This window comes from Ammospiza caudacuta, chromosome 10 (genome assembly GCF_027887145.1).
Source record: "Ammospiza caudacuta isolate bAmmCau1 chromosome 10, bAmmCau1.pri, whole genome shotgun sequence".
Classification (NCBI taxonomy): domain Eukaryota; kingdom Metazoa; phylum Chordata; class Aves; order Passeriformes; family Passerellidae; genus Ammospiza; species Ammospiza caudacuta.
In genome coordinates this window covers 9,485,312-9,509,511 of record NC_080602.1, presented here as the reverse complement: position 1 = coordinate 9,509,511, position 24,200 = coordinate 9,485,312, and the positions used below count along the sequence as shown (strand labels likewise).

The 24,200-nt window shown below is 41.5% G+C and overlaps 1 protein-coding gene across 4 annotated transcripts in view; it reads right to left on the bottom strand.

The window, feature by feature from the left end:
- RAB8B (RAB8B, member RAS oncogene family) overlaps positions 1-22,279 on the bottom strand; it is a 29,245-nt gene extending 6,966 nt beyond the window's left edge. For all 4 annotated transcript variants that reach the window (XR_009275099.1, XM_058811048.1, XM_058811046.1 and 1 more), the window contains exons 1-6: positions 22,097-22,279; positions 5,876-5,936; positions 4,813-4,873; positions 3,376-3,453; positions 2,893-2,982; positions 2,030-2,095 (exon numbers count right to left, since the gene is read on the bottom strand). Coding sequence is in view for 3 of the 4 variants with exons in the window: in XM_058811048.1 (XP_058667031.1) it covers positions 2,030-2,095; positions 2,893-2,982; positions 3,376-3,453; positions 4,813-4,873; positions 5,876-5,936; positions 22,097-22,220 (480 nt within the window). In the remaining variant the exon portion in view is untranslated. The remainder of the gene's footprint in view (positions 1-2,029; positions 2,096-2,892; positions 2,983-3,375; positions 3,454-4,812; positions 4,874-5,875; positions 5,937-22,096) is intronic.
- Between the last annotated feature and the right edge of the window lie 1,921 nt (positions 22,280-24,200).

The following is a 24,200-nucleotide window of genomic DNA, read 5'->3' as shown; positions in this document are numbered from 1 at the left end:
TTAGTCACAAGACACATTAAGGACATGATAAACTTGGGCTAGCCAGACACATTAACAATACAGTGTTCTGTAGGTCACTAGAAGCACTTTGAGTTGCAAGACACTCTATGTACAATATCTGTATATTTAAAACTTCAGCAAAAGTGATTTAGAAGAAAAAAAATATTTATTTTTAGTGTCCATCTTGCCAATCTTTGAAGCAAATGAACAGATCTCCCCATTGCATACCTCTGGAGGGAGAAAGAAAAATCAGCTGAAGACAAGGCTGCATTTACTAATCCTGTTTTTATTTCCCCCCAAACTGAAATGTGCATCACAATCAGGAACGCAGAGAGGTTTGAGAAGGGCAAGCCTGGGAATTCCCATTAAGGTTAGCTTGCTTTCTGTCCTCCAAAAGCTTTACTCTGGACTATGTGTAAGGCTATTTAAGCTTCCAGTATCTCAATTAAAGACACAAACCCATGAATAATTACTCTGGCAAATATCAGCATCTCAGATTTCAATGCATGAAGGAGCAAAGAAACTTCAGTAGCAGGAAAGCTCTGCAATTCTCCAGGAGCAGGAAAAAGCAAGACTTTAGGCTGTCTGGAGACCCTGATAATCAAAGGACAGTTCCAGAATGTAAGAACTATAAACACTTCCCCTCTCATTGTGTTTGGAATATAGCCAAAGACAGGCACTCATTTAATGTAAATAAATCACAACAGATAAATTAATGCACTTCAGATCCCAAGAACATCACAATTGTGTAATTCCCTGCAAGTAAAGTATTTGGTGGAAAGTAAACCAAATCATTAGTGATTGCCAAATGCCTACACCAGCTGCATTTTTTAATGCTTTCTTCACCATTCATGTGACAATTTAAAAAAATCTTCAGAGAGGAAAACGTTTTGGAGAAAGCACAAACTGCTGTTGTGTATTTCATGCAATGCAGGGGTTAAAATGAAAGTGCCATGTCATGACAGAGCCAAGTCATCCCTCCAGAGGAACTCAGGTCTCCCCTCTGCTACTGACTCCTCATGGCCCCACTTGCAGAGTCTGCTCTAAGAATCAAAAGGACACTGAAAATCAGGTCAGGCTAGCCCAGCATGATGCAGATCAGTCCCTTCTAACTCTATCCTGTAAAACAATCACCCCACAATCACAAAAAAACCACCTCTGGCTGGCACAACATCCCTCTTGTTATTTTAAAGCAACAATGTCTTCAGTTTCTAGTTAACTTGTCAGACACACAAGCTGAATTGAGTAGGTGTTTGCAGGACTTTTAAAGAAAAAAATCCCATAGAAAGACTTGTAAATGATTATGTATAAGGACAACACAAGTCTACATTGCTGGATGAATAAATCTTATTTTAACTGGCCTTTGGTAGAGTTATTTTTTTGTCCACACTTGTTACACAGCTCAGATCCTCCCCCACCCTCCCTGAGATGACAGCAGTGATTTATAGCGAGATAGACTGGACTGGGGCCACTCTTCCTTCCCACTCTATTTCCTGAAACTCTCACAGGGATCTTGTGGGTTTAGCACGAAATTGATTTACAGGAAAACAGATTATTAATCTATAAATAGCATTGTGAGTCTTCTTCCTCCCCTAACATGAGCTTATGACCTGGTGTTCAGGTTAATACACAAATTTTCAGCCTCATCTGCACAGCATGTATTTGGCAGTAACCTCTGTGACACAGTAGCATGTTACCCTGAAAATAAAGATTCCCATTTCCTGCACAAGGCACTGCTCTAAAATTAAACCTATTCTTTGTGCAAAAGGACTTGAAATTGAAATAGCAAGGCACAGACATCAAAGGCAACTGTTTGCTACAGTAATAGTGGACCACTCTGTTAACACCCATTTTTAAAACAATTCCAGGCCCTACCAGAAAAACAGAAACAGCTGGATCATAGCAGCAGACCCAGGAGTGCAGTGGGGGTTTCAGGTCCCAGGTGAGGTGAGAAAGCCCAGCAGGCCATGGAGCATAACCTCCCCAGGAGTAATTCAGGAAACACCCAAGTGTGGCACCCATCTCTTACCTCTTCCACATTTATGCTGGATTTTGCACTTGTCTCCAAAAATTTGATTCCGTAATCAATTGCTAACTGGAAGAGAGGTTAAAGTTTTTCAGTTGTTTTGAAGTCCCTTTGTAAAAGTAATGTTTCACACAGGTTCATAATAGAATAGATGCTGCATGCTACAACAAACTATAAAAACCAAACCAAGCACATTTCACTTCTATTTTCTCTTGCAAGAACATTAAAGACCATTAGACAAAGTACTAGAACTCATCATACCCTCACATGAAATCAAAACAAAACCAAAGAAGGACATTAATTTCTCACCAAAATACTTATTTAGGCTCTAAAAGAACATTAAGGTAGAATTTCTTGATATGGATTGTGGACCAGAAAACTACAATGCCATCATCCCATAAGCTGTGTTACCAACAGCCAGACTACTTCAGCTGCACATGAGAGTTTGTGGGATTCTTCCTCAATTGTTTGCTCTGTAGAACAACTCATTAATTACTTAACTTTTAGTAGCAGCACTTATAACCAGGATAAGTAACCACCTTGAATGAATTGAGTACAATGTGGTCAAATATACAGAAAACTTTCTATTGAGATCTAGAATATTTCATGCTATAGCAAAGGCCAACATTCTTGACAGGGTCTTGCCCTCAAGACAACAGTACCATTAAGTTTATTCAAACCTGAAGACAGTTAATGCTATTTAAAACCAAAACAACCCCAAACCTGGCATCCTATACATATAAAAGTTTCTGAAACAAGAGATTTGAGACCCATGCTCTCTCACATGCCTAAAACATATCTAACAGCCAGAAGCTAAAATCCTAGAAGAAGTAGGCTTCTAATTAGGGTGAGCTACCAAATCTTACCTTCTCCCCTTTTTCTTTTGAGACTTGTCTTTTTTCATTCATATCACACTTGTTACCCAAGATCATTCTTTCTACATCTGAAGAGGCATGCTGGAAGAAGAAAAAATAATCTCTCAGGAACAAAGTGCATCATTGTTGAGAAGAAACTTGTGTGTCAAACTCCTCCACAACGGACCATTTTATTTTACAGAAATTATCTAATGGGAAGGCATTACTGAGAGAGGCTGACTCTTGAAAAAAGCAATTAAAATATTAAAATAGGCTGGAATAAATACTCCTAGATTGCATTTGTCTATGTACTATAATGACCTGTGTGGCAGGTTGCACACATGCACAGGCATTTGGCTACTCTGGAAATGTAACAGCAGGCACTTTACTCCTAAGTGCTGCATGGCCATATCTGCTGGCTACTGCAATGGAAGTGAGTAATTACTTGATTTTTATTTGTCCCAGGGAAATCATAAGATGGAATGAAGCACTTACCTCTTCTATGTTCCTTATCCAATTTTTGATGTTGTCAAAAGACTTTTCATTTGTGATGTCATACACCAGCATAATTCCCTAAATAAAGTTAGGAAAATCTAGTTAGATGAGCTAGTACAATTGGCTGACTTTTGATGTATGCTGTAGTTTTAATTTTAGTTCCAAAAAAATTCAACACTGGATTATAGGTGTGTAAGTCTTTTCTCAAGGCATTATGCCATGGCTTGCAATTTACCCAAAATATTACTATTTAACATTTTTTGCCACTGTTAGAGGTCAAACACACCACTTATACTTTTAATTACTAGCCTATAGTCAGGGCAAGTTTAGAAATTCTACTGCAGCAGCCAGCAGGACTCTCTGGTTGAAGTCACATTTAATGCAGCAGCTTTAAGCAGTCCAGGACACCAAACCTGGCAGCTCCAATCTGCTGGGGCCAGCAGGAACTTTCAACCCTGGGGCTCTCCCAGGAGCTTCAGCTCCTTCCAGCAGCTCTGGACATGCTCTGCCATGGGATCTGCCATGGGATCTGAGCAAAGCATGGCAAACCACAGAGCCACTGCAGTAAGGACAACGCAGGGTTCACCTCCATTTCCTGAGGCCTTTCCAATCATTCCTCATAGGACCAACAGAAGTCCCTGGCCATGGACTGGGGAGAAGCCCAGCTCACTGCCAAAGCCTTCTGAAGCACTGCAGAGCTCTATCACAGTGCCACAACCATTATTATTTCTCCCTGTGCTCCGGAACAGTGGAGTTATTTGGACCCACAGCCCATGAATGTCACAGATCTGTTCATACAAAGCAAAAAGAACCTAAAACAGCAGCACAGGGAGCAACCACCAAATCAAAATAAAAGGTGTCCCAACATAAAATATCTCAAGTCACAGCATTAAGAACCATTACAAGTGTTGTACCACAAGGGTGCAGGCTCTAAGTCAATTATTTGACTTCAAGTCACTCTCAATGGAGCAAAACATAACAGTAGGTGTTGCAGGTGACTGTATTTCTAGCCCAGACTTTGCATTCTCTACTGGCTGAAGAAAAAGCAATTCAGTGAAACACACGTTTAATATTAAAATAATTCATTATCCATTTTTGAAACACTTCAAGTGTTAAAGGAGTTAAAAAATCCCCAAACCTATCTGATTAAAGTTTGGTAGCATATTTCATTAAAATCTGCAGAAATTTTAATTATATTAAAAAACACAATAGGGCTGGAAGTTTCATCACAAAAAACAAGCCTAGACTGAGCTCCAGCACATTAGAAAAAGGAAAAACAGAGAGCAAACCCCTAAGCAAACCACAAACTTGATTCCCCACATCTCAAGCCACAATTATCCAGTCCTCCAGTGGAAGACTTACAGGACCCAAACTCAGGAGGTACAAACCAGTTCCACAAGTTGTGTTTAGGGTTTTTTTTGAAGTGTGAGCACTCACCATGGCTCCTCTGTAGTAAGCTGTGGTGATTGTGCGGAATCTCTCCTGGCCTGCTGTGTCCCTACAGGTCAGAGAGAAAAAAAGGATTTGTTGTACACTCATGAGATGTCTTATTAAAGAATAACAATGCAGTGATACTTGTTCATTAGGAAAAACACACCTTTGGCTGTTTGCATGAGTTCCTTCAGCCCTCAGCAGTTTCCTCACTCCCAAGGTACCCTCCTTACACCAGCAGTTAGAGCAGCACCAGAAAAGTGGCACAAAACCACTCCATTTTACATGCAGGCAATAAAACTCAGCACTGCACAGCCTGCCCTCCAGTAATTAAAAATAAAAAGCTCTGATGCATCCAAGTCCTGTCTTAAACAGAAGTTCAAAGAGCCCCTACAGCTCAGTGTGCTGCTGTTCTCTCCTGGGTGACCTGAGAGCAGCATCTGCCTGGGAGTGACCCAGCAGACCCAAGTGTTTGGATATATTTTATATTTGGTGATTCCAGTCACACCACAGCAGAGCTGAACCCCAAAGGCCTGACAAAACCCTTTTTAACTGATCCAAACTCATCTTTTTTAACCTGTATTACAGACAGAACATTTTTATCAGCCACTTGTGGCACTGCACCTCCTCAGTCACAAGGAATCTGGCTCAGGAGACTCAGCTTCTACTAAGCCACCATGCAAGGAATTATCACTCACCTGGGCCTTGGTGAGTACAACCAGGTATCAAAGTACCAGAAGAGATTACATTTTATAGGCTTGCATATTTTAGCTTACAGCTACTGAGTTAATATTTCTCCTCCACGGGGAAAAGCTAAAGGCACATTTAAGAGGGCAGTTTTTGATAAACTGGGAAATTACTGTAATGCTTGCATGTGAGGCAGGCTACTTCCAGTGCTGCTGAAGCAGAACCACTCCAAGGGCAAGCCAGGAGAAAGCACAAACCTTATGAACAGTCAATTAATAAAAGGTATGAAACTTCTGGTACATTGAAGTTCAAAAGCTTTGAAGTATTCTTTCTCAAACTGAATTCAAGTTATTGAAAACCTGAATTACTTTGGAACACTTACCATATTTGTAGCTTGATTTTCTTTCCATCTAATTCTATTGTTCTGATTTTAAAGTCGATTCCTGCCAGAGAAAGAGACACTCCTAAGTTTTGCAGTTAATGAAAAGGAAGTGTTCAGTTTCCTTTTGCCAATTTGGTAAGAGCAAACTTAGCCAAAAGAACCATTCTGAAGCTGCCATTTCTTCCACACACTTGGAAGTGCTGAAAATACACAGTTTTCAGCTGCATCCAACGTGGCAAGGATAAATTATTCTGCACAATGCAAGCAGGCCAAGCTCAGACTCAGTACTAGTTAGCCAAGAGCATCAGAGGAAGACTTGATCTCCAGATTTTCCATTTCACACCAGTAAGGGCACTGGTATGAGTGTGTATTTCTCCTGAAGATCTGACCAGTTCCTGCAGTTTGAGTCAATTCTCTGGTACCTCTGGCTCATCCTGTGACCCCTCAGAGTTCCTTCTCAAAGCCAGCATCTACTTTTGAAAACTGATGTTTGATGCAATCTGATCAGACATCACAGTAAATGGTAACACAACACAGGAGATATGAGACTCCTTTTCCAAGAACACTCATTTGGGAACAATTAAAATTTTCTAGGAAGCTCCAAAAAAGCATCAAGAAAACACTTCTCTCCTTTTCCCCTTTACACTTCCACATAGTACCCATCAGTTCTAAGAATGATTTTCAAAATAAATTTCAGATTTTAAGCCATAGGTTTTAAAAAAAGATTGAAAAAATTAATTCAGAAGGGTTTAATAATGTTTTGGTTTTTTTTGTTTTTTTTTTTTTTTTAAGGTTTAGAGGGGTGAAATGGATTTCCAAACAGACTAGCCCCTTAATCCTAACTACTGTAACTTTTGGATCTCTAAATCTGTATTACAACACAGGTCAAACTGGGACTGTTCAAGCCTCACTACTACACGACTGCCAGATTTTTCAATCTTGTGACAGTATCCCTCAGATTAATTGGTTTGGAAACAAATGGCCCACTTGTTCTTCACTGCATCTTAAATAGTTACTTGATACTTAGCTGTAGTTTGTAAAAGATGGGTGTAAGTTAGAAAAAATTAAATACATTTTCTTAAAATGTAATTTAATTTACAATTATCAAAAGTATCTTAATTGGGAAAATGCTGCTTCTAGCTTTAAGAATTAATCCAGATACTAAACAGGAAGCTATGGGAGTTTTTACTACACCACAGTGGAAACTGAATATGAAATATGGATGTTCATTAGTTATTTGAATTTCATTCTTCTCACATACAATATTACTATTTTAATATATGGAAAATAACAAGTTTTGGCCACTTAATGTGCCATGGATATGTAGCTCAACTCATTAGTTAGAATACAAATTATGAGCAAAAATATCACATCAGCACATGAAATTAATTGCATTAATTAAAATGCTATGATTGCCAGTACAATTGCAACTCCACAAGATTCACTGGTAGAAAAAAAGAGACTTTCATTAATTCACACTCTTCTAAAAATGACATGAGAATTATATGCACTTTCAAAAAATTTCCATCCTACATAAGTTTGGCAAATGTTTCCATTTCCATAACAGAGGATATTGCCTCCCTTGTTGTAAAGATTTTTTTCTTAACTAGGTGCAATCACAGCTGTTGAAATCACAGACAATTGTATTCAGGTCTGAAAACAAATAACCTTTGCCCTGAATGGATTTTGTTTTGACCTCAAAGGTTATAAAGCACAAATATGGATTTCTCTGGAAAGAGCATTTTATCGTGGCAACAGCAAATTAAATCAGTTCCAAAAGTTCATTTGTGAAGCTTTGGGAAGCAAGTATCAGGAAAAGCAGATTGAGAAGGAGAATTGTGCCTGCAGTGAGAGCTGCTGGAGCTGAGACACAGCAGCGAGGGATCCTGCAGGGGTGGCTTTCTGAGGAGGACTCAGCACAAGCTCCCCACCTGCACCAATCCAGCTCCTGCACAGACTGGTTTCTCGTGGTTACTCATTTCCCTCGCAGCACTGAAATTATTTATACAACCACTCCTTCTAAAAGTCAGGACCTGCACAAAAAATATCTTCTCAGAACTTAAAATTCCTAGTATGAACTTCACCAAAATTCTCAATGATTTTCAAAGGGAAAAGAAGAACATAAAGGGAAAGGCTGTAAGTACCTCTGCAACTGTAACTTTTTGGAGGTTAAAATGAACTAGAAACTGATGTTTCTTTTGCTCTTCAGCATGAGGAAGTGGTGAGCTACACACATTGAGAGCAAGCCTGGTGACATGTGCTGCCACTTCCGCCCAATGCTCTTGCATGGTAAAGCACAAACCACGATCTGCTCACAGCCACCTCCAAATTACACCATGGAAAACACTCCACAGCTAGAGATTGCAACAATAACCCCTCACAGAGGATTTCTGTTCTTAATCCATTCTTCTTTTGCACAGTCATACACTGGGATACAAAAGTTTGAAAAGTTACTTAGGCCAAATGAAGATGAGTCAGTGAATTAAAGTTTGCTTGCAAAGGATCACACAGTTTGCAGTTTTAAAATGCAACATGAAATGCTGTTCTTCCAGTAGGGAGAAAAAGCCCAGAAACATCTGGATGTCCCTCTGAAGTTAAGTTTTAGAAGCTTTCAGAAAACACAGACCCAGATTAATGCTTAAGAGTGCAGATGCTAACACATTAATTAACTGCTGAATTGGAGTTGTCACACTAGCATGTCAGTAAATATTAGATCAGAACTATACAGAAACATTTGTTGCAGGAATCACAAACCTGCATTCTGCAAGGATAGAACCAGAATGTGCAATCTGAACTGCACATTAGTTAGGGCTGTATTTGCTTGCATTTCCCTTGCAGCATGGGGTAAAAGCAGCTGTGGGTTTATTGTTCTTCAAAATCCTTTCCAGATCCTTGCTAACTACAGGCAGAGGGGCATCCTCTCTCCTCACTTCACTGAGGGTGTTTGCTTCCATAGCTCCCAACAAAACCCTGTCCAGGAGCACACTGGGCAGCATCCTCAGGGCCACACAAAGGCTCTCACAGAACCCCTGGCAGCTCTGTGCTGCTGTGCCCACCTTGCATTGCTCTGCACAGCTGATAAAATTCAGGACACGCCTGCCCAGTGACACTCAGCCAAACGCCACAGGGACTGGCCTCACCTGGCCTCTTCTGGTTTAAGCCAAGAACTCATGTCCACCTCATATCCCAAAGCTCTTCTGCCACTGCCTTTCCCCCTACTCCACTTCCCAGCTGTTTCTGCCCACCTGGGCAGATTTTACCCATAATTAAGCTGCTGTGCAATAATTTTCAAAAGACACAGGGAAACATTAGAAAGAGCTCACAACACTACAGTAGTAAGCACCAGAACTGCCCAGCAGCACACAGGGAGCAGTTCCCTTTCCAGCTCTAGTACCAGGGGTTTTCTACCATGAACCTCAACAAACCAGCCTGACGCAGCCCTTACAGGAATGGAAGGACAAACTGAGCAGGGAGGCTGGAAAAGTTCATTTTGTTACTTTAGTTTTTAAAACAGCAGCTCACTCTCAGGGCATCACTGTTACTCTTTTGTTCTCCCCTCACCCTGATTTTAACCCTGTAGCCATCAGAGCCAATATCTCATGTTTTTCATGCTACAGTATCTGTTCCAGCTAGGACTCCACTACAACTTTCCCCTGCACAGCACCACTGCCTGGACAGATTGTCTTGTTTGTTCTTTTCAACAAAATTGCTGTTGCAGAAATGCTACAGCACAAAGAAAGCAAAGAAACCAAACTGAAGCATTCTGGTTGGAGCCAGTAAGCTGTTCCAACTGTACCAGAAAATAATTCCTGAAGGTAAAGGTTTCTTTAGGGGGACTTCAGTCTGCTCAGCAAAATGCTTCTGGAAGGGTCAAGTTCCTGAATGTTTTCAAGTTCCTGAATGTTTTCTACAGTAAAATGCAGACACAAAAGCAATTTATACAAATAAAACTGAAACAAAAAATCCTGCCACTGACAGGCAAATATTAGAATTCTTGACCTTTACCTTTATTACCCAATTCAGCAGTATTTTAAGTTAATTTTTCATGTGGCTCAACACTAGTTTGCAGCAGGAGGACCTTATGTGTGCAGCTGTAGCAAGAAATCAGACAGGAAATCAGCACCATTCAGGATGTAAATAAACATCAGACTCTGATAGCCTGTATATCTACCCCAGCAGAGTATTGCTCCATCTCTGACAAATCCATACTTTAAGTATTCAATGTACTAGCATTTTAATTTGTTTACCTTTTGGTTTTATTTAATATATAAGCCAAAGACATTTTAAGAAGTCAGTGAACACAAAAATTGGCAAAGATACTGAAAACATGAATACCAGATTAGCTTTCTAGAGAAATCTTATTTTAGTCCCATCTATCAAAGAGCATAAAAGATGCACCAGAGTTTATTAAAACAAAAAGGGAACTGTTTTGCATGACCTGCATATAATAAAAGCCTCACCCTCTTAAAGAAGCTGTCTTCCTATTGTCTTACATCTAACTTTACTCCTTTGAAGTAAGAATGGAAGAATGAAATGGAAATGAAAAACTTTTTTTTTTTTAATGGGATTCCACAATAAACAGAACTTAGTGGCACTCACCACCACTGGAGACAGACCACAATAAAAGGGATGGGGGAAAGAGTCAAGGTACAAAGTCTCATTAGCCCTCTGAGCAAGTCAGCATGGGAAAAATTGGAGTTTATGCATCAAATCTTAAGCCAGGCTTGATCCAGCTTCACAGCATTGGTCCTTTCTAGCCTGCTTGGTTTATACATGAGGTGGTGGGGTGTTGATTTTTTTCAATAGGCTGAGCTGGGAAAAGAGAACTCCTCAGGAATTCTTTACTGCAGGACACGTAAGAGTCTTAAGATGCACAAAAAGAAAGGAAAACATTTTCTGCAGTCACTTGGGTTAAGTGAATTAAAAGTAACTTTGAACCAAGCAAGTACATTTGTAATTTACCTTCAAAAAAAAAAAAAAAAGGTGAGAAGAGGCACAAAAATAACTGAAAATCAATATGCTTCACCCTCAGATTGTTGAATCCTGGGAGAGAATTACTCAGGAGATACTTCTCCCTCCAGGCTGTGCATTTGTGGGCAGCAGTGGCTGCAGCTGCACAGAGGAGCAGGGAAGAGCAAGCAGTGCTGCTCACCCTCCAAGGGAGAGCTCAGCAGCAAACTCTCACCTGAGACACAGCAGCTCCTCCAGCATCACCTCTGCCAGGGCATTTCCATCCTTCTGAGGGGCCCTGTCACACACAGGGGACACACAGCAGGGACCAGCACAATGATCAGCAGGTGACACACAGCAGGGACCAGCACTGGTCACACTCCAGGTGACACACAGCAGGGAAAACCATTGATCACACAGGAGTTGGGTGAGGACACACAGGAACAGAGCACTGGGGGCCCTGTCACACACCTGTCACACTCCAGGTGACACACAGCAGGGACCAGCACTGGTCACACAGGAGTTGGGTGAGGACACACAGGAACAGAGCACTGGGGGCCCTGTCACACACCTGTCACACTCCAGGTGACACACAGCAGGGACCAGCACTGGTCACACAGGAGTTGGGTGAGGACACACAGGAACAGAGCACTGGGGGCCCTGTCACACACCTGTCACACTCCAGGTGACACACAGCAGGGACCAGCACTGGTCACACAGGAGTTGGGTGAGGACACACAGGAACAGAGCATGGGGCCCTGTCACACTCCAGGTGACACACAGCAGGGACCAGCACTGGTCACAGAGCTGGCTGAGGACACACCACAACACACCCTCCATGGACAGATCAGTTCTCCACAAACTTGCTCTTTTCATATCTATCCAACAGTTAAGGGACATCAATGTGTTCCCACAAGCTTACCCACAGATCGCTCCTTTTTTTGTTCTCAGCAGGAGCTATTGCAAGGTTTGGATTAAATACACAATTATTTTTTTAATGTGGTTTTCAAGAGAACATTTTCTTGTGCTACATCAGTGTACTGTCTCAATCTACAAAGGTAGATAAATGAAACTTCAGAAAGTTGCTTTTAAATTAATACTCCTACAATAATTATAGCAAAATAAAAAATGACAAAATAGGAGTCAGGATTACTGTAAAGGGCAGGACAGAGAACCCTTGCAACATCCCAGTGTGTCATACAGCCTCATACAAAAGAACAAACTCTGACCATTTTGAACTTGAACGTTTAGCCTTAGTCCCTAGTAACATCCGCAGAGAATTTTCAGATGATCTCAGCAATGCCTTGTATCAGTATGTAAATTAAAGAGGCAGGAGTTTTTTTTATTGTACCATTCAGAAACACAGCAGACTAACATGAAACACCCCACCAGGCTAAAGGTCAACATTTTCTCAAAAGCCGTAAAGCGAATTATTTTAGAACTAAACACAAGTGCAACCACTTCTTGTTACTGTTTCACAACTTAAAGGGACACAGTGACTTGCATTCTTTCTGGGCAGCCCACAAGAGCCCACAACACACTGGTAACCCTGAGTGGGCTGAACAGGCTCCTTCAGGTTAACTGGCCTTTCTTCATCTGGCTCCTCACTGCCACCAAGAACCCAAACCCAGAGTTCCACATGAAGCACAGAGCAGTGTCTTGCACCTTGGAAGTTATTAATACAGAAAGGCTCTGGAAGTTTAGAAAGCTAGAAACTTAGAAAGTTTAGTTTAGGCTCTTCTTTCCCTCAGGTCTGCAAGGTGTGCAGTGTGCAGCTTTGTACAACAGGAAATAAATTTTTGCCACGTGCTCCAATGGGTAAGAACACCACATTTCCCCATCTAGAAGGTGGCTTATGAACACAAAAATTTGATTCTTCTTTCACAAGTCCAGTGCTTAATACTGGCAAAACAAATCTATAGAAATGGCTGAAGGAGGTAAGGCAATAAAGAACGGGGATGCCATGTGAATGTTTCCTGCTCCTAAAGCCTTGAGGCTGATAAGGAACATCAGCTCAGGGTGCCAGTCCTGTGCCACTTCCTGCAGCACATGTCCCCTCAGCTGTGGCACAACTGCCACCTAAGCTGCCTTGCTTTAGATAAGCCACTTTCTACTTAAAAGAGAACAAGGGATTCAGAATACAATTTATAACCAATAGAATCAGAGCAACATTTGGAATGCCCATGTTTTTTACAGCTCACCAGCCCACAGTGTGCTCTGATTACCACACTAAGATCTGAATGCAGGGCTCCTGTGAGTTCTGCCCCCACAACTGTGCACTGCAGTGCTTCAGGGTGGACACTGCAACATCCTGAGCACCAAAATTCTCTTTTCAGTGTTTTGAATTCAACTTGCAGATTGCTCTGAGCAACCTTTGAAATACATTATTTTAAACGCAAAAAATACTCAATATAAAATTCAAGACTACAAAACAACATAACACTAGAAACTTAGTTGAAATTTGACATGAGTGAAATTATCAACTGTCACAAAAGCCCAACTTTAAAAGGGCTGAGTCCCTGCAGAATGTATTTTAGAGCTTACAATCTAGATACCATGAAAGTGCACAGGAATTAACTTGTGGTCTACCTCTCATTCTGTTTTCAATGCAAGATAAGCTATGCTTGATGGTAACTCAGTTTCATCTAAAGCAATTTTAAAATAGATTAAAATTGTACTATTGATACAGACAGCAAAGTTTGTTTATTTTAAGGATTATTTATAGACTGCCTGTGTCTAAGAGGAATGCATTAACTTAGTTGCTTAGAGGACATATTCCTTTCAAGCCAAGATGCAACTGGAGTGCAGCAAACATGAAAAACTCTGCCACATGCTCTAATGGGTAAGAACACCAGATTTCCCCATCTAGAAGGTGGCTTATGAATACAAAAATTTGATGCCTCTTCCAGAAGTCTAGTGCTTAATACAAGACAACATGTGATTGATCCTTATCAAAAGCAGAAATCAATAGGTAAGACCAAAAAAAAAAAAAAAAAAAAAAAAAAGCTCCCCCAAAGTGGAATTTTCAAGAACAGGAAAAAAAATAAAAGAGTTCTCCTGAATTTCTTGCCTATAAATGAACTATGTTTGTAGGTGTAGAAAACATAGAAAATTATGTCTTTAACCAAAATAACTCTAACTGAATATTGCTGTCAGGAAAAAGACAAAAATAATTACTTTGACCAAAGTTAGCATCTTAAGAATCCAAAAGATTGAGAAAATGGCTTATTAAAAAAGTCTCATGCAATCAATACTCCCTTGCCACCATGATTTAAATTTCATATTTTACTATTTATATACCAAGCCTCAGCTGTGACAACAAGAACAGCCCAAAAAGATTAGGATTGGTTTTGTTCCTGGTACATCTATACATCTGGCCAGTGAGAAATGGAGATGTCACTTCTTCTTGAAAAAGCCTCTTAAAAGTTTCAAGGCTCTACATGACCTGGTTATTCAGAGTGAGGAAATAAAGATTTTGGGTGGCCAGGCCATTGTTTGTTTGAAACAGAAGAGGTGCTCCATGCAAAGTGAGCACACTGAGTGTCCCAGGAGCCACAAAGCAAAGCAAGAAGTGGCAAGTCCATGAGTGCTCACAGATAAGATGCCCTCACACAGTTCAAAAAATGCACTTTGTACCTTCTATTGCAGCCCTGCCTGTGACTGGCACCACATAAAAACCCCGTGAGCTGCAGGTTTAGCACAGGTATGGAAAATACCATGGGAACACTTGGCATGGACAGGTGAGCACTGCTACAGCCCAAAACTTATACTGCCAAACACTTCCTTGATGGGTTCAGGGATGCTACAAAACCACCAGAGATAAAAAATAATTAAATTGGGTAATGTTAGAGCAGGTGTAAATTACACATGATCACTGTAAAGACAGAAGTGATAAAATTTCTGGAAGTTTTACAGGAATGCACAAAGACTCTGTTCACTTTAAAGGGCACAGATGCTTACACTGGAAAAAAAAAGTACAGAAAACCAAAAAAAAACTCCACACATATCAACAATATCAGTAAAACAGCTCTTGGCTTTAACTGACACTCTGTCCAAAAGGATCCAAGAAGAGCAAAATGTCTCATCCAGCAAGAATTATCCTTGTTAAAATAAATAATCTCATCTAGGAATTTCAGTTAGAGTCTGAAATTCAGTTGGGTTAGAAGCAAGTGTAAGTACCCAGTGAGGCAGCAAAATCAGGCCAAAAAGTCAAAGCAGAAGGTTTAAAGTTAGTGAAGTTAGTGTTATAGACAGCACTCTCAGCAGCCCCAAAACACCATTTTTATCAGAGGCTTTTTTAAAGCTTTAACACAGGGATAAGTAAGCATGGGGTGGATTTGGTTTGTCATTTGCTGATTTGTTTGGGAAGCCAAGGACATGAGAAAAGAAGGGCTGCTTTAACTTCTTACATGAATGACAAAACAGGCCTTTTTTTGAAAGGTTTTTACTACCTATACCAACAGGCACAGCTACCTAACTTATTAAGAAAGGTCACACTTTCTGGCACAGCTGTTTTCTCCTCCTACATCATCCAAGTTCTTTTAATGAATTAATTTTAATTAATGCTTTAATTTCTTCATTTGCTTTTCCTGCTTTGCATGTTCTAAGTACTCCTCTCTACATCACTTCTGCTAAGCCAGAGAAGTTCTCCCAGACAGTTCCTCTGTTTCTTTTTCCTCCTTTCCATGCCTGGGTTGACACAGACACTCCATCTCTAATCCCAGCAGAAGTCACACCACACAGACAAGATATTTGGGCACAGCAAAGGAAAGCTATTGCTCTGTGTCAGGTGGGAGAATTGAGGATTTTGTTGGGAGTGTGGAGGCAGGGGAAGCAGTGGATGTGCTCCCTGCTGACACACACTTCAGCTTTGCCCAATTTCTTACACTCAGCCTGGTTTTCCCAATCTCCAGATGTGGAGCCAGACTCCTACTAGTGACCAGCCTGCTTGACATGTTTTTGATGTTGCCATACATACAAGAGGATGCCACTGATATTCAGCATCAGGGTTTTCTCTCTGGTGCCCAAAGCAGAAGAGTCTGCATGATGGCAGCAAAATTAACACATCTTAAACTTGGTCAACTGTTTGTTCTCTAGAAGAGAAACCTTCTGACACATACAGTACTTTACTTGCCTTTAACTACATACAATCTAATCAAAAGTGTCATGGCTTACATTTAACAGCAAAGTTTACTATAAACCACAAGATTAAACTGATATTAGATGCAATTACTGGTCAAAAACCCTCTAAAAGGCACTAAATTACAACCCAGTGCAAGCTCTGTTGGGACAGGAAGTTACTGACCTAAGTTTTGAGCTGCAAGTCTGGTAACTAAAAGCCTCTGGGTCAAGTTTTGGGTCCCAGAGTAGAAAAAGATGGAAAGCTTGAGAGAGGGTCCAAAGGAGGGCCATGAGGATGGTGAAGCCTTATGGGGAACAGATGAGGGCACTTGGTCTGCTCAGCCTGGAGCCAGACTCAAAGATCTTTCTGTGCCCATTCCAACTCAGGATATCCTGAGTCTGTGATCCTAACTCTGTACAAAAGCCTGACACAGTCCAACTTTATTGATGCTACTATTAGTCCTAGTTTATCCATATTAGAAAAGCATCAGAGCTGGTTTATATATTTAGTCAGCCTGATGACTTGACACTTAAGCCACCATAACATCCAATTAAAGGCAAAAGGCAATATAATATCCTTTGAGTTAAAACCACATAACTTCTACCACAAAACATGAAATAAACCATCATTATAAACACTGCATGTATTATTATTATTATTATTAATAATAATTAGTTAATTTATAATATGAATAATAATTAGTTAACTAATAATAATAGTTAGTTAATTTCTGAAGTAAGACAGTCCAAGATGTATTTCCACTAAAAGAATGTATTTCTACTGCAGAAGGACTAGGAAATCCATCCTAAAAAGTACATTAAAAATTCCCAAACAAAAGCTCTCAAAGCCTGTATCCATCAACCAATTCCTACCCTTATTCAAAGTTAGTCTGTGTTCTTAACTTTGCATTCAAACCAAGTCACAAAAGCAGCTCCAAACTGCCCTCCTGTCACTCAAATAACCAGTAACACATAACCAAGACAGACCTCCATCTGCCAATTAGCAACAGGCATCAACACTCAGACATCTGTCACGCTGTTTCAGAGTAAAACACGCAACACAAAAGCTGCAGCAGCATTTTTAACAAAAGCCAAATAATTTCCACTCCATTGTTGGCTTGTTGCAGAATACAGTGAGGTAATGCAACCTCACCAGCAGATGAAAATCAAAGTTAAGATGTCCTTTGCTACCAGCTAGGTGTTAGTATCAAATTCAAAGTTACAAGACACACAAACTTCAATGCTTTTAACCTGCAATACCTTCAGCTACAACTTCCTGTTCAATATCAGGACATCATCTTGCTGACGTTGAAAACAGAATCATTCTTCCACTTTCATATTTACCTGTTTCCCTTATTCCATGTAAACCCTGTCCTAAAGAGATACCCTAATCCCAGATCCCACAAGCCTTGAACACACACTCCCACCCTGCAGACACATGTAACAGTGCCACCTGAGTGGGAGTGACCTCACCTCAGTCACTCCAAAGTGCAGATGACAATCAGTTTGGAGTAATGACCATTAATAAAGAACTCCTGGCAATGCTTTCCTGATGCTTCCCTGCCCTCCCTTCCCTGCTCATCTATCATTGATGTGTTTTCTCCTACAGCTCCAACCATCTGGAGAAGCCCAAAAGAAATCAACTGACTAAGGACAGGAAATGCTGCAGCTTAATGGGAGGGTGGGTAACAAAACCCCAAACCCCAAGAAAGCAACAATCACTCCTTGTCCATCATACAAATAAGTAACTGTGAAGAAGAAGAGTAGAAATATTCATGATTTGACTTGAATACACTAAAACAATTTCCATTACACTTTACAGACATGGAAATTTCACTGCAAAAGGGAAGCTGGTGATTTTGCTTGACAAAGGATTTTCATGGAAGTGTTCAAAGGTCAGCACACACGTGCTTGCCTGCCAGAGTAGTGTCCTATTTTGAAAGATGTAGACTAAGGAAAAGTTACTTCTGTAAAATCAACAAATGGTTTCAGCTCTCAGATACAGTACTATCTTGTGAGCAACTTCCTGCCAAATGCTGATATCATCCTGGATTAAAAAAATAAATACGACAAATTCTGTTTCTGTCAGCAAGCCTTTGTACTAAATCAGAAATGCTATCAGCTGCAAAGATTCGACTTTACTCTCATAGATACAAAAGCTGAAAGAAAATGCAAAAAATAAACCTTATTATTTCAAATTATAAACCAAATCCAGTTTTACCAGACAGTACTACTTGAAAAGCAAGTTAAGATACTTAGAAACTGCTAAATTAATGCTCCTGATTCTTGTGTATTACACTGAAACTATTAGCAAAATGCACATGAGATATTCCAAGATAGGTTTTGCTTTAGGAGTTGTTAAGTATGAAAATGAGCTGACTCAACTGCATTTTACTTTCCATGTAATGTGCAAAAGCAGAAGTTTCCACCCAGAAAGCAAACTAAACAGCACAACCTTACATAACACACTCCTGTTGCAAAAAAAAGTTTTATCCCATGTTCAGAGTGAAAAGCTGATCCTCACTAGGGACCACAGCAGCATGATGCCTTGCCAGCACTTTCAGAAATTCTAACAGAGCTACAGAGCCCTGTATAAAAAATCAAAAGCTGCTGAAGGACAAGGACCTGTCGTGTCTAAAGTTGCTTAAGGCCAATCTGTGCTTTTACAGAGTGAAAATACATGGCTTTGAACAATCCAAAGGTCACTGGTTCACTTCTCATAATGGGGAGCAAAGTCTGCTGAAGGTATTAGTAATGCCAGGTAGCGAAGACCAAGACATGAAGGTTCTTGCACCAACAGACACCCATAAAAAGAATAAAAGAAGTCTGATGAGTTATAAATACACATGCATTGCACTTTTATCATATTTCTTATGCAATGCTGGCCACAGGACACCAGGTTGGAAGTCCCAGCTGTCTGAACAGTCCAACACTGAGTGTGAGCATGAGCAAAGTCTTGAGGAGAAAAGTCAAAGGAGCATTTCCTGACCTCCAAGCACTCCACAAGGATGCTGCAGCCTTACAGGCATGTTTTGCATGACAGCAAAACAGAAAGGGATCTGTGAAGTATAACACGAATATACCACGCACAATGACAAAGTAACTACAATTCATTACTGACTTATTTCTATAATATGAGCATTGAAGGGAAATAAAGCAATTATTCTATAATAAAACAGCATTTCCATATCTCCCTCCTACTTTATTTTTTTCCTTTTGGAAAGTGTTTTCATTGTTTTGGTAACTGGAGTGCTGCAGTTTAACCCTGGTTAAACTACTAAATCACAATAGGAGTGAGAAATTATAAGGAAGTTATCTGGTGCTTGGATATGATGTGGGCCCTTGCATCATGGAAACAGAGTGTGTTTTAACTTCTGCACCAAAACATCTAAGAAAAAAAAAGTAACCTGCAAAAATTTAAACTGGCAAAAATTTAACCCCATCATAGTTTGAAAAAAAATCTGAAAGACTCATCTCACAAACAGCATGTAAGTACATAAGATTAAACAATAAAATTTGATGTCAACACATCTCAAACATACGCCTTCTTAGACTTCTACAGTAAAGCCAAGTCTGATGTTGTTAAGAACTGAGAGAAGGAGAACTGAGGGCCCACAACATCACAAATCACTGTTAACTGAACACACATCCTAAGGACCATCCTACTGCAGGATCCACTTCATGAGAACATACATGGCAGCTCATACTCCAGGAAAACTCTGGATTTAATGAGAAATGCTCATCTGGGCACCTTAGAACTTGAAGTGGCAGGGCAGTCTGTCTGGGAGAAGCATCCCCGTGCCTCCCAGCACAGCACGGCTAACTGTGACTTATCAGTCATGGAAAAAAAGCAGAATTGTTAAAAATGGAATTCCCCCAAGCTCATCAGATGGAGCAGTTATGACTGTAAAATCAACCAGTTCTGAGAAGAGAGAAAGGGCACAGGAGCACATCTTCAACAACAGATTACAGCCACATGTCAGGCCTACAAGTAACACACACAATCTTCAACAAAGACTGAAAAAGCTCCAAGTCTTTTTATTCAAGCATAGGTCAGCACTTTTATGAACAGTTTCACTATTTCCTGACTGTCAACTTTCCTGCTTGGAGGTTCTTTGCTGAAAAACAAAAGGGGACTAGAGCCATAAGAAGGAATATGTAACTGTGGAATCACAACTATTACCTATGGAATTAAAAGTGGGCCTCAGTTATTAGTAAGTTTCTTCAAGCTGACTTGTTTTGCAAACAAGGCCCTTGCACAAACAAATATAAAGGAAGGAAATGAGAGCAAATCCTATATTTACTGAATAAGGTAAGAAAAAACAACAGCATATTCACAGTCCTCAAGACTTCAAAGTGAATCAGTGAGGGAAAAAAAAAAAAATCCATCAAGGAGCTGAGCAGTTCAAGAAACGTCAAGAAAATGGTTGGAAGACAGACACACCCATTTATGTTAGCTCTTTAGAAGTATAAAGAAGCAGCACAGTACCAAAGTAGGCTATTTTTTTTAATGATACAGCATTTATTAATGTTTATTAAGCCTTTTATTCTACCACAGGTACAGAATAATACCTCTTCAGGTAAATTACTCAGGCCTTAATCAGCTGGTGTTACTGATCCAGCATTTTGAAAATGGTTACAGAGAGAAACGTGCCAGAAAAATGCAGAAAAACTGTTCTAAAAGCATTAGAAATGATGCCACACCTAATTTAGTCAATCACAAGTGCCTAAATAAAGATTGTTTCTTCCTTGTGCACCAAGTTCTGCACAATAAAATGTCTGAAAAGGACAGGACATAACATAGGGTAACATAAAACAAGTTACACACTATTTCACCTTATCTTTAAAGCAATTTCTTTTCAAGAGAGTCTACTCATTCTCTTAGCGTTATTTTTTAAAGTCAGCATTAGTTTTGCCCTCCTAAATACTAGTAACCTGCACTGCACTTTTCCCTTTCATCCCCAAAACACTGTACCTCACTTTAGAAGTGACCTCAGCTACAAGTAGCTGAACATAAATCTCAAGTCATGCCACACTGTAGTTTCAATTCTACCTCAGTGAAGGCCTTGAAAATTTGGCTTATGTTTATTTCAACAGAGTATTTTAAACCTGAAAAATCTTATAAAAATATAAGTCACAACCACCTGTTTGGATATATCACACTTCACTGCCATTAAAAAAGGTTAGTGAAGCTTAGAAACAAACCCTTTTTCAGAACCAAGTTTGGGACAAAACTCAACATTGGTCGAGGAGGTTCCTCCACCCAGTCGCTAAGGGGCTTCTATAGCCGACTGAGGAGCTCTACCCAATGCAGCCACTCCAAATCTCCAAACCGTGAGCACACATATGCACGATGAGTGCGGAGGGGAGAACTGAGAGCAGAACCACCTGCCCAGAGCGTTCAGGCACTGCCACCACCAGCTCCAGCAACCCTTCCCCACTTTCTGAACATCTGCACCTAAACACGAGACGCCCCACACGGGGAGAGCCCAAGGAAGCCGCGGTTCTGCCTCAGGCCGGCAGCGCTGCGGGCTCGGCCAGGGGCTCCGATCGCTCTGGGAAGGGGCTCCGATCGCTCTGGAAGGGGCTGCGGGCTCGGCAAGGGGCTCCGATCGCTCTGGGAAGGGGCTCCGATCGCCCCGGTAAGGGGCTGCGGGCTCCGATCGCCCCGGGAAGGGGCTGAGGGCTCCCGGCGCCTCGAGAGGGGGCTGAAAGCTCCCGGGAAGGAGCTGCAGGCTCCCGGCGCCCAGGGAAGGGGCTGCGGGCTCCGATGGCCCCCGGAAGGGGGTGCGGGCTCCCGGGAAGGAGCTGCGGGCTCCGCGCGCGGCACCACAGCGGCGGCAGCACGGCCCGGCCCGGCCCAACTGTTGCTGCGGCGGGCACGGAGGCGCCGGGGCCGCTGCAGGAGCGGATCGCACCCTGCGGGCCCCGCCAGGCCCGCGGCACCTTCCCCCGCCGGACAATCCGTGCCGGGCGCTGCCGTGCTGGGCTAGCGCTGCCCTCGGTCCCGCACGGGGCCCGGCACGGCCCGAGCGCGGCCCCGGCACGGGCGGTGCCCCCGGCCCTTCCCTCCCTCCGTCCCCGCTCGGCCCCGGCAGGACCCCTCTCCCGCCGGGATGGCGGCGCTCGGCCGCGGGCGCGGCCCCTCACCGATGGTGGAGATGAAGGTGGTGTTGAAGGCGTCCTCGCTGAAGCGGAAGAGCAGGCAGGTCTTGCCCACGCCCGAGTCCCCAATCAGCAGCAGCTTGAACAGATAGTCGTAAGTCTTCGCCATCTTCGCCTGGGCTCGGCTCGCCGCCGCAGCAGGAGGGGGCGAACGCGGGACGGAAGGAGGGCGGGACTCGGGCGGGGAGGAGAAGGGGAGGAAGGGAAGCAAGGGAAGCAGGGCCGGGCGGAGAGAGGGACGGAGGCGGTGCCGCGGGCGCGTCACGGCCGGAACCGCCGGGCCCGACGGGGGCTGTGGTCCGCGGGCCTGCCCTCACCCACGGCGGCTCCGGGCTGTCCCACAGGGCTCAATTCTCGCTCGAACATCGCAGGAGTTGTAACCAGAGTCATATAGGTATGTATTTAGTTAAATAATGGCATCATTCCCTCACGTCCTCAATGAGTGAGTCTTGCCTGTGACCCCAGAAGTTTACATGTTGCCCATGGCATGTCAACTCCCAAAGAAACTTGTGCGCACAACACAAAAATGATGTTCATGCTGTCCCACGTAACACTGCAAACGGGGTGTGCTACAACAAGAGATCTGCTCTGGAGCAGCTAAAACGCTTTCCCCCATCTTTTTTCCACTAATAATCTCTTGGTGAGAGGCAGCCTCATTATGTATTCATTATAGTGTGTTCCCCACAGGATGTCACAAGGCACTATAAAAATAAATAGCACTACAAAACACTTCAAAATGACAACAAAGACTTACTGCTTTAATTTAATCTAAAAATTGTAGCCTTCAGACAAGCTATAAACAGAACACTCTAACACTATAAATCACTAGAACAGTTCTCAGCTCCCTCTTAGCAGAAACAGAAAAAAGATTTCCCCAAATAATTCATTAAGGTTTCTATTAGTTATAAACCAGCATACTGTAGGGTCCTTTCTCACTTTTGTGTTGTTTTTTCTTCCTTGTATGTGTGTTAACTTAGCAAATATTTATGCTGAGCTCTATAGAGAATCAAACAAAATTAGTTTTGAATATTAAAGCTCTCCCATACATGCTTAGCCTCTTGCAAGCACACAAAAAATTCACCTCATGACATTAAACAACAATTTGATGTGAAATAGGACCAGGCCAGTCTAATCCCTGGCTACTGCTGTATTTGTGCACTGAGGAATCACTCCAAACAAGTACCTTCAGCCATTATACTTCTTGAAAAAGCAAAAGGTATTCTGCTCCTAGTTATAAATTATCCAAATTTTCCCCATTAAGGGTCTCAGCTGGGTGGTAATCCCAGCGAATATAATGAAAAATCCATTGACAGATGTGATGTAAAACTCTATACAAGGTGAATTCAGCAAGAGCTTGTCATGAATGCTAATCTAATTTCCAGTTAATTGGATCAAAATCTAATTTTATATCTATACATTTATGTGCTTCATCATAATTCAAGTGAAAAAAATATTATTCTTATTAAAATTAATTGTTTGATTGAGACTTCTGGAAGACCTGGGTATCATCTGATAGAGGAGAATGAAAGCTGCAGATCAAGGATGGGGGTGAAAGGATGATCAAGGATGAAAGCACAAATCAAGGATGCCAATTCTTTTTTTTTTTTTTTTTTAACACACCTGAGGATCTCTGCCTAGTTCAGGCCAGAATTTGAAAACGTGGCTGCTTGGATCATTTTTATACTGTATAATTAGCAGTCGAGCTTTTAAATGTTAAAATGAGTTGTCACACTAGTTATTACAATAATTGAGTTTATAAATTATAATGGCAACCTGGCACTGAAGCAGTCAGACCAAATTGGTTAATTACTGCAGTCTAACATGAATAATTGGATTATAGGAAACTGCAAATGAAAAAGTCTCTGAAATATTATCCTGTAGCTGTACTTTCAGGGACATGAGTTGCTGTGTACTGTAATTATGGCCATGCTGAAGATGACTACACAAACGCATTTCAGCACTGAAGAGAGGATTTGGGGGTTAATATTCTCTCTTGAGTTTGATGGAACACGTAGGCTTTCATATGTCTCTGGAGCAATATGTTTGTGATCGCCATCTGTTACTCAAGAGTATTTTTATAGAAAAATAA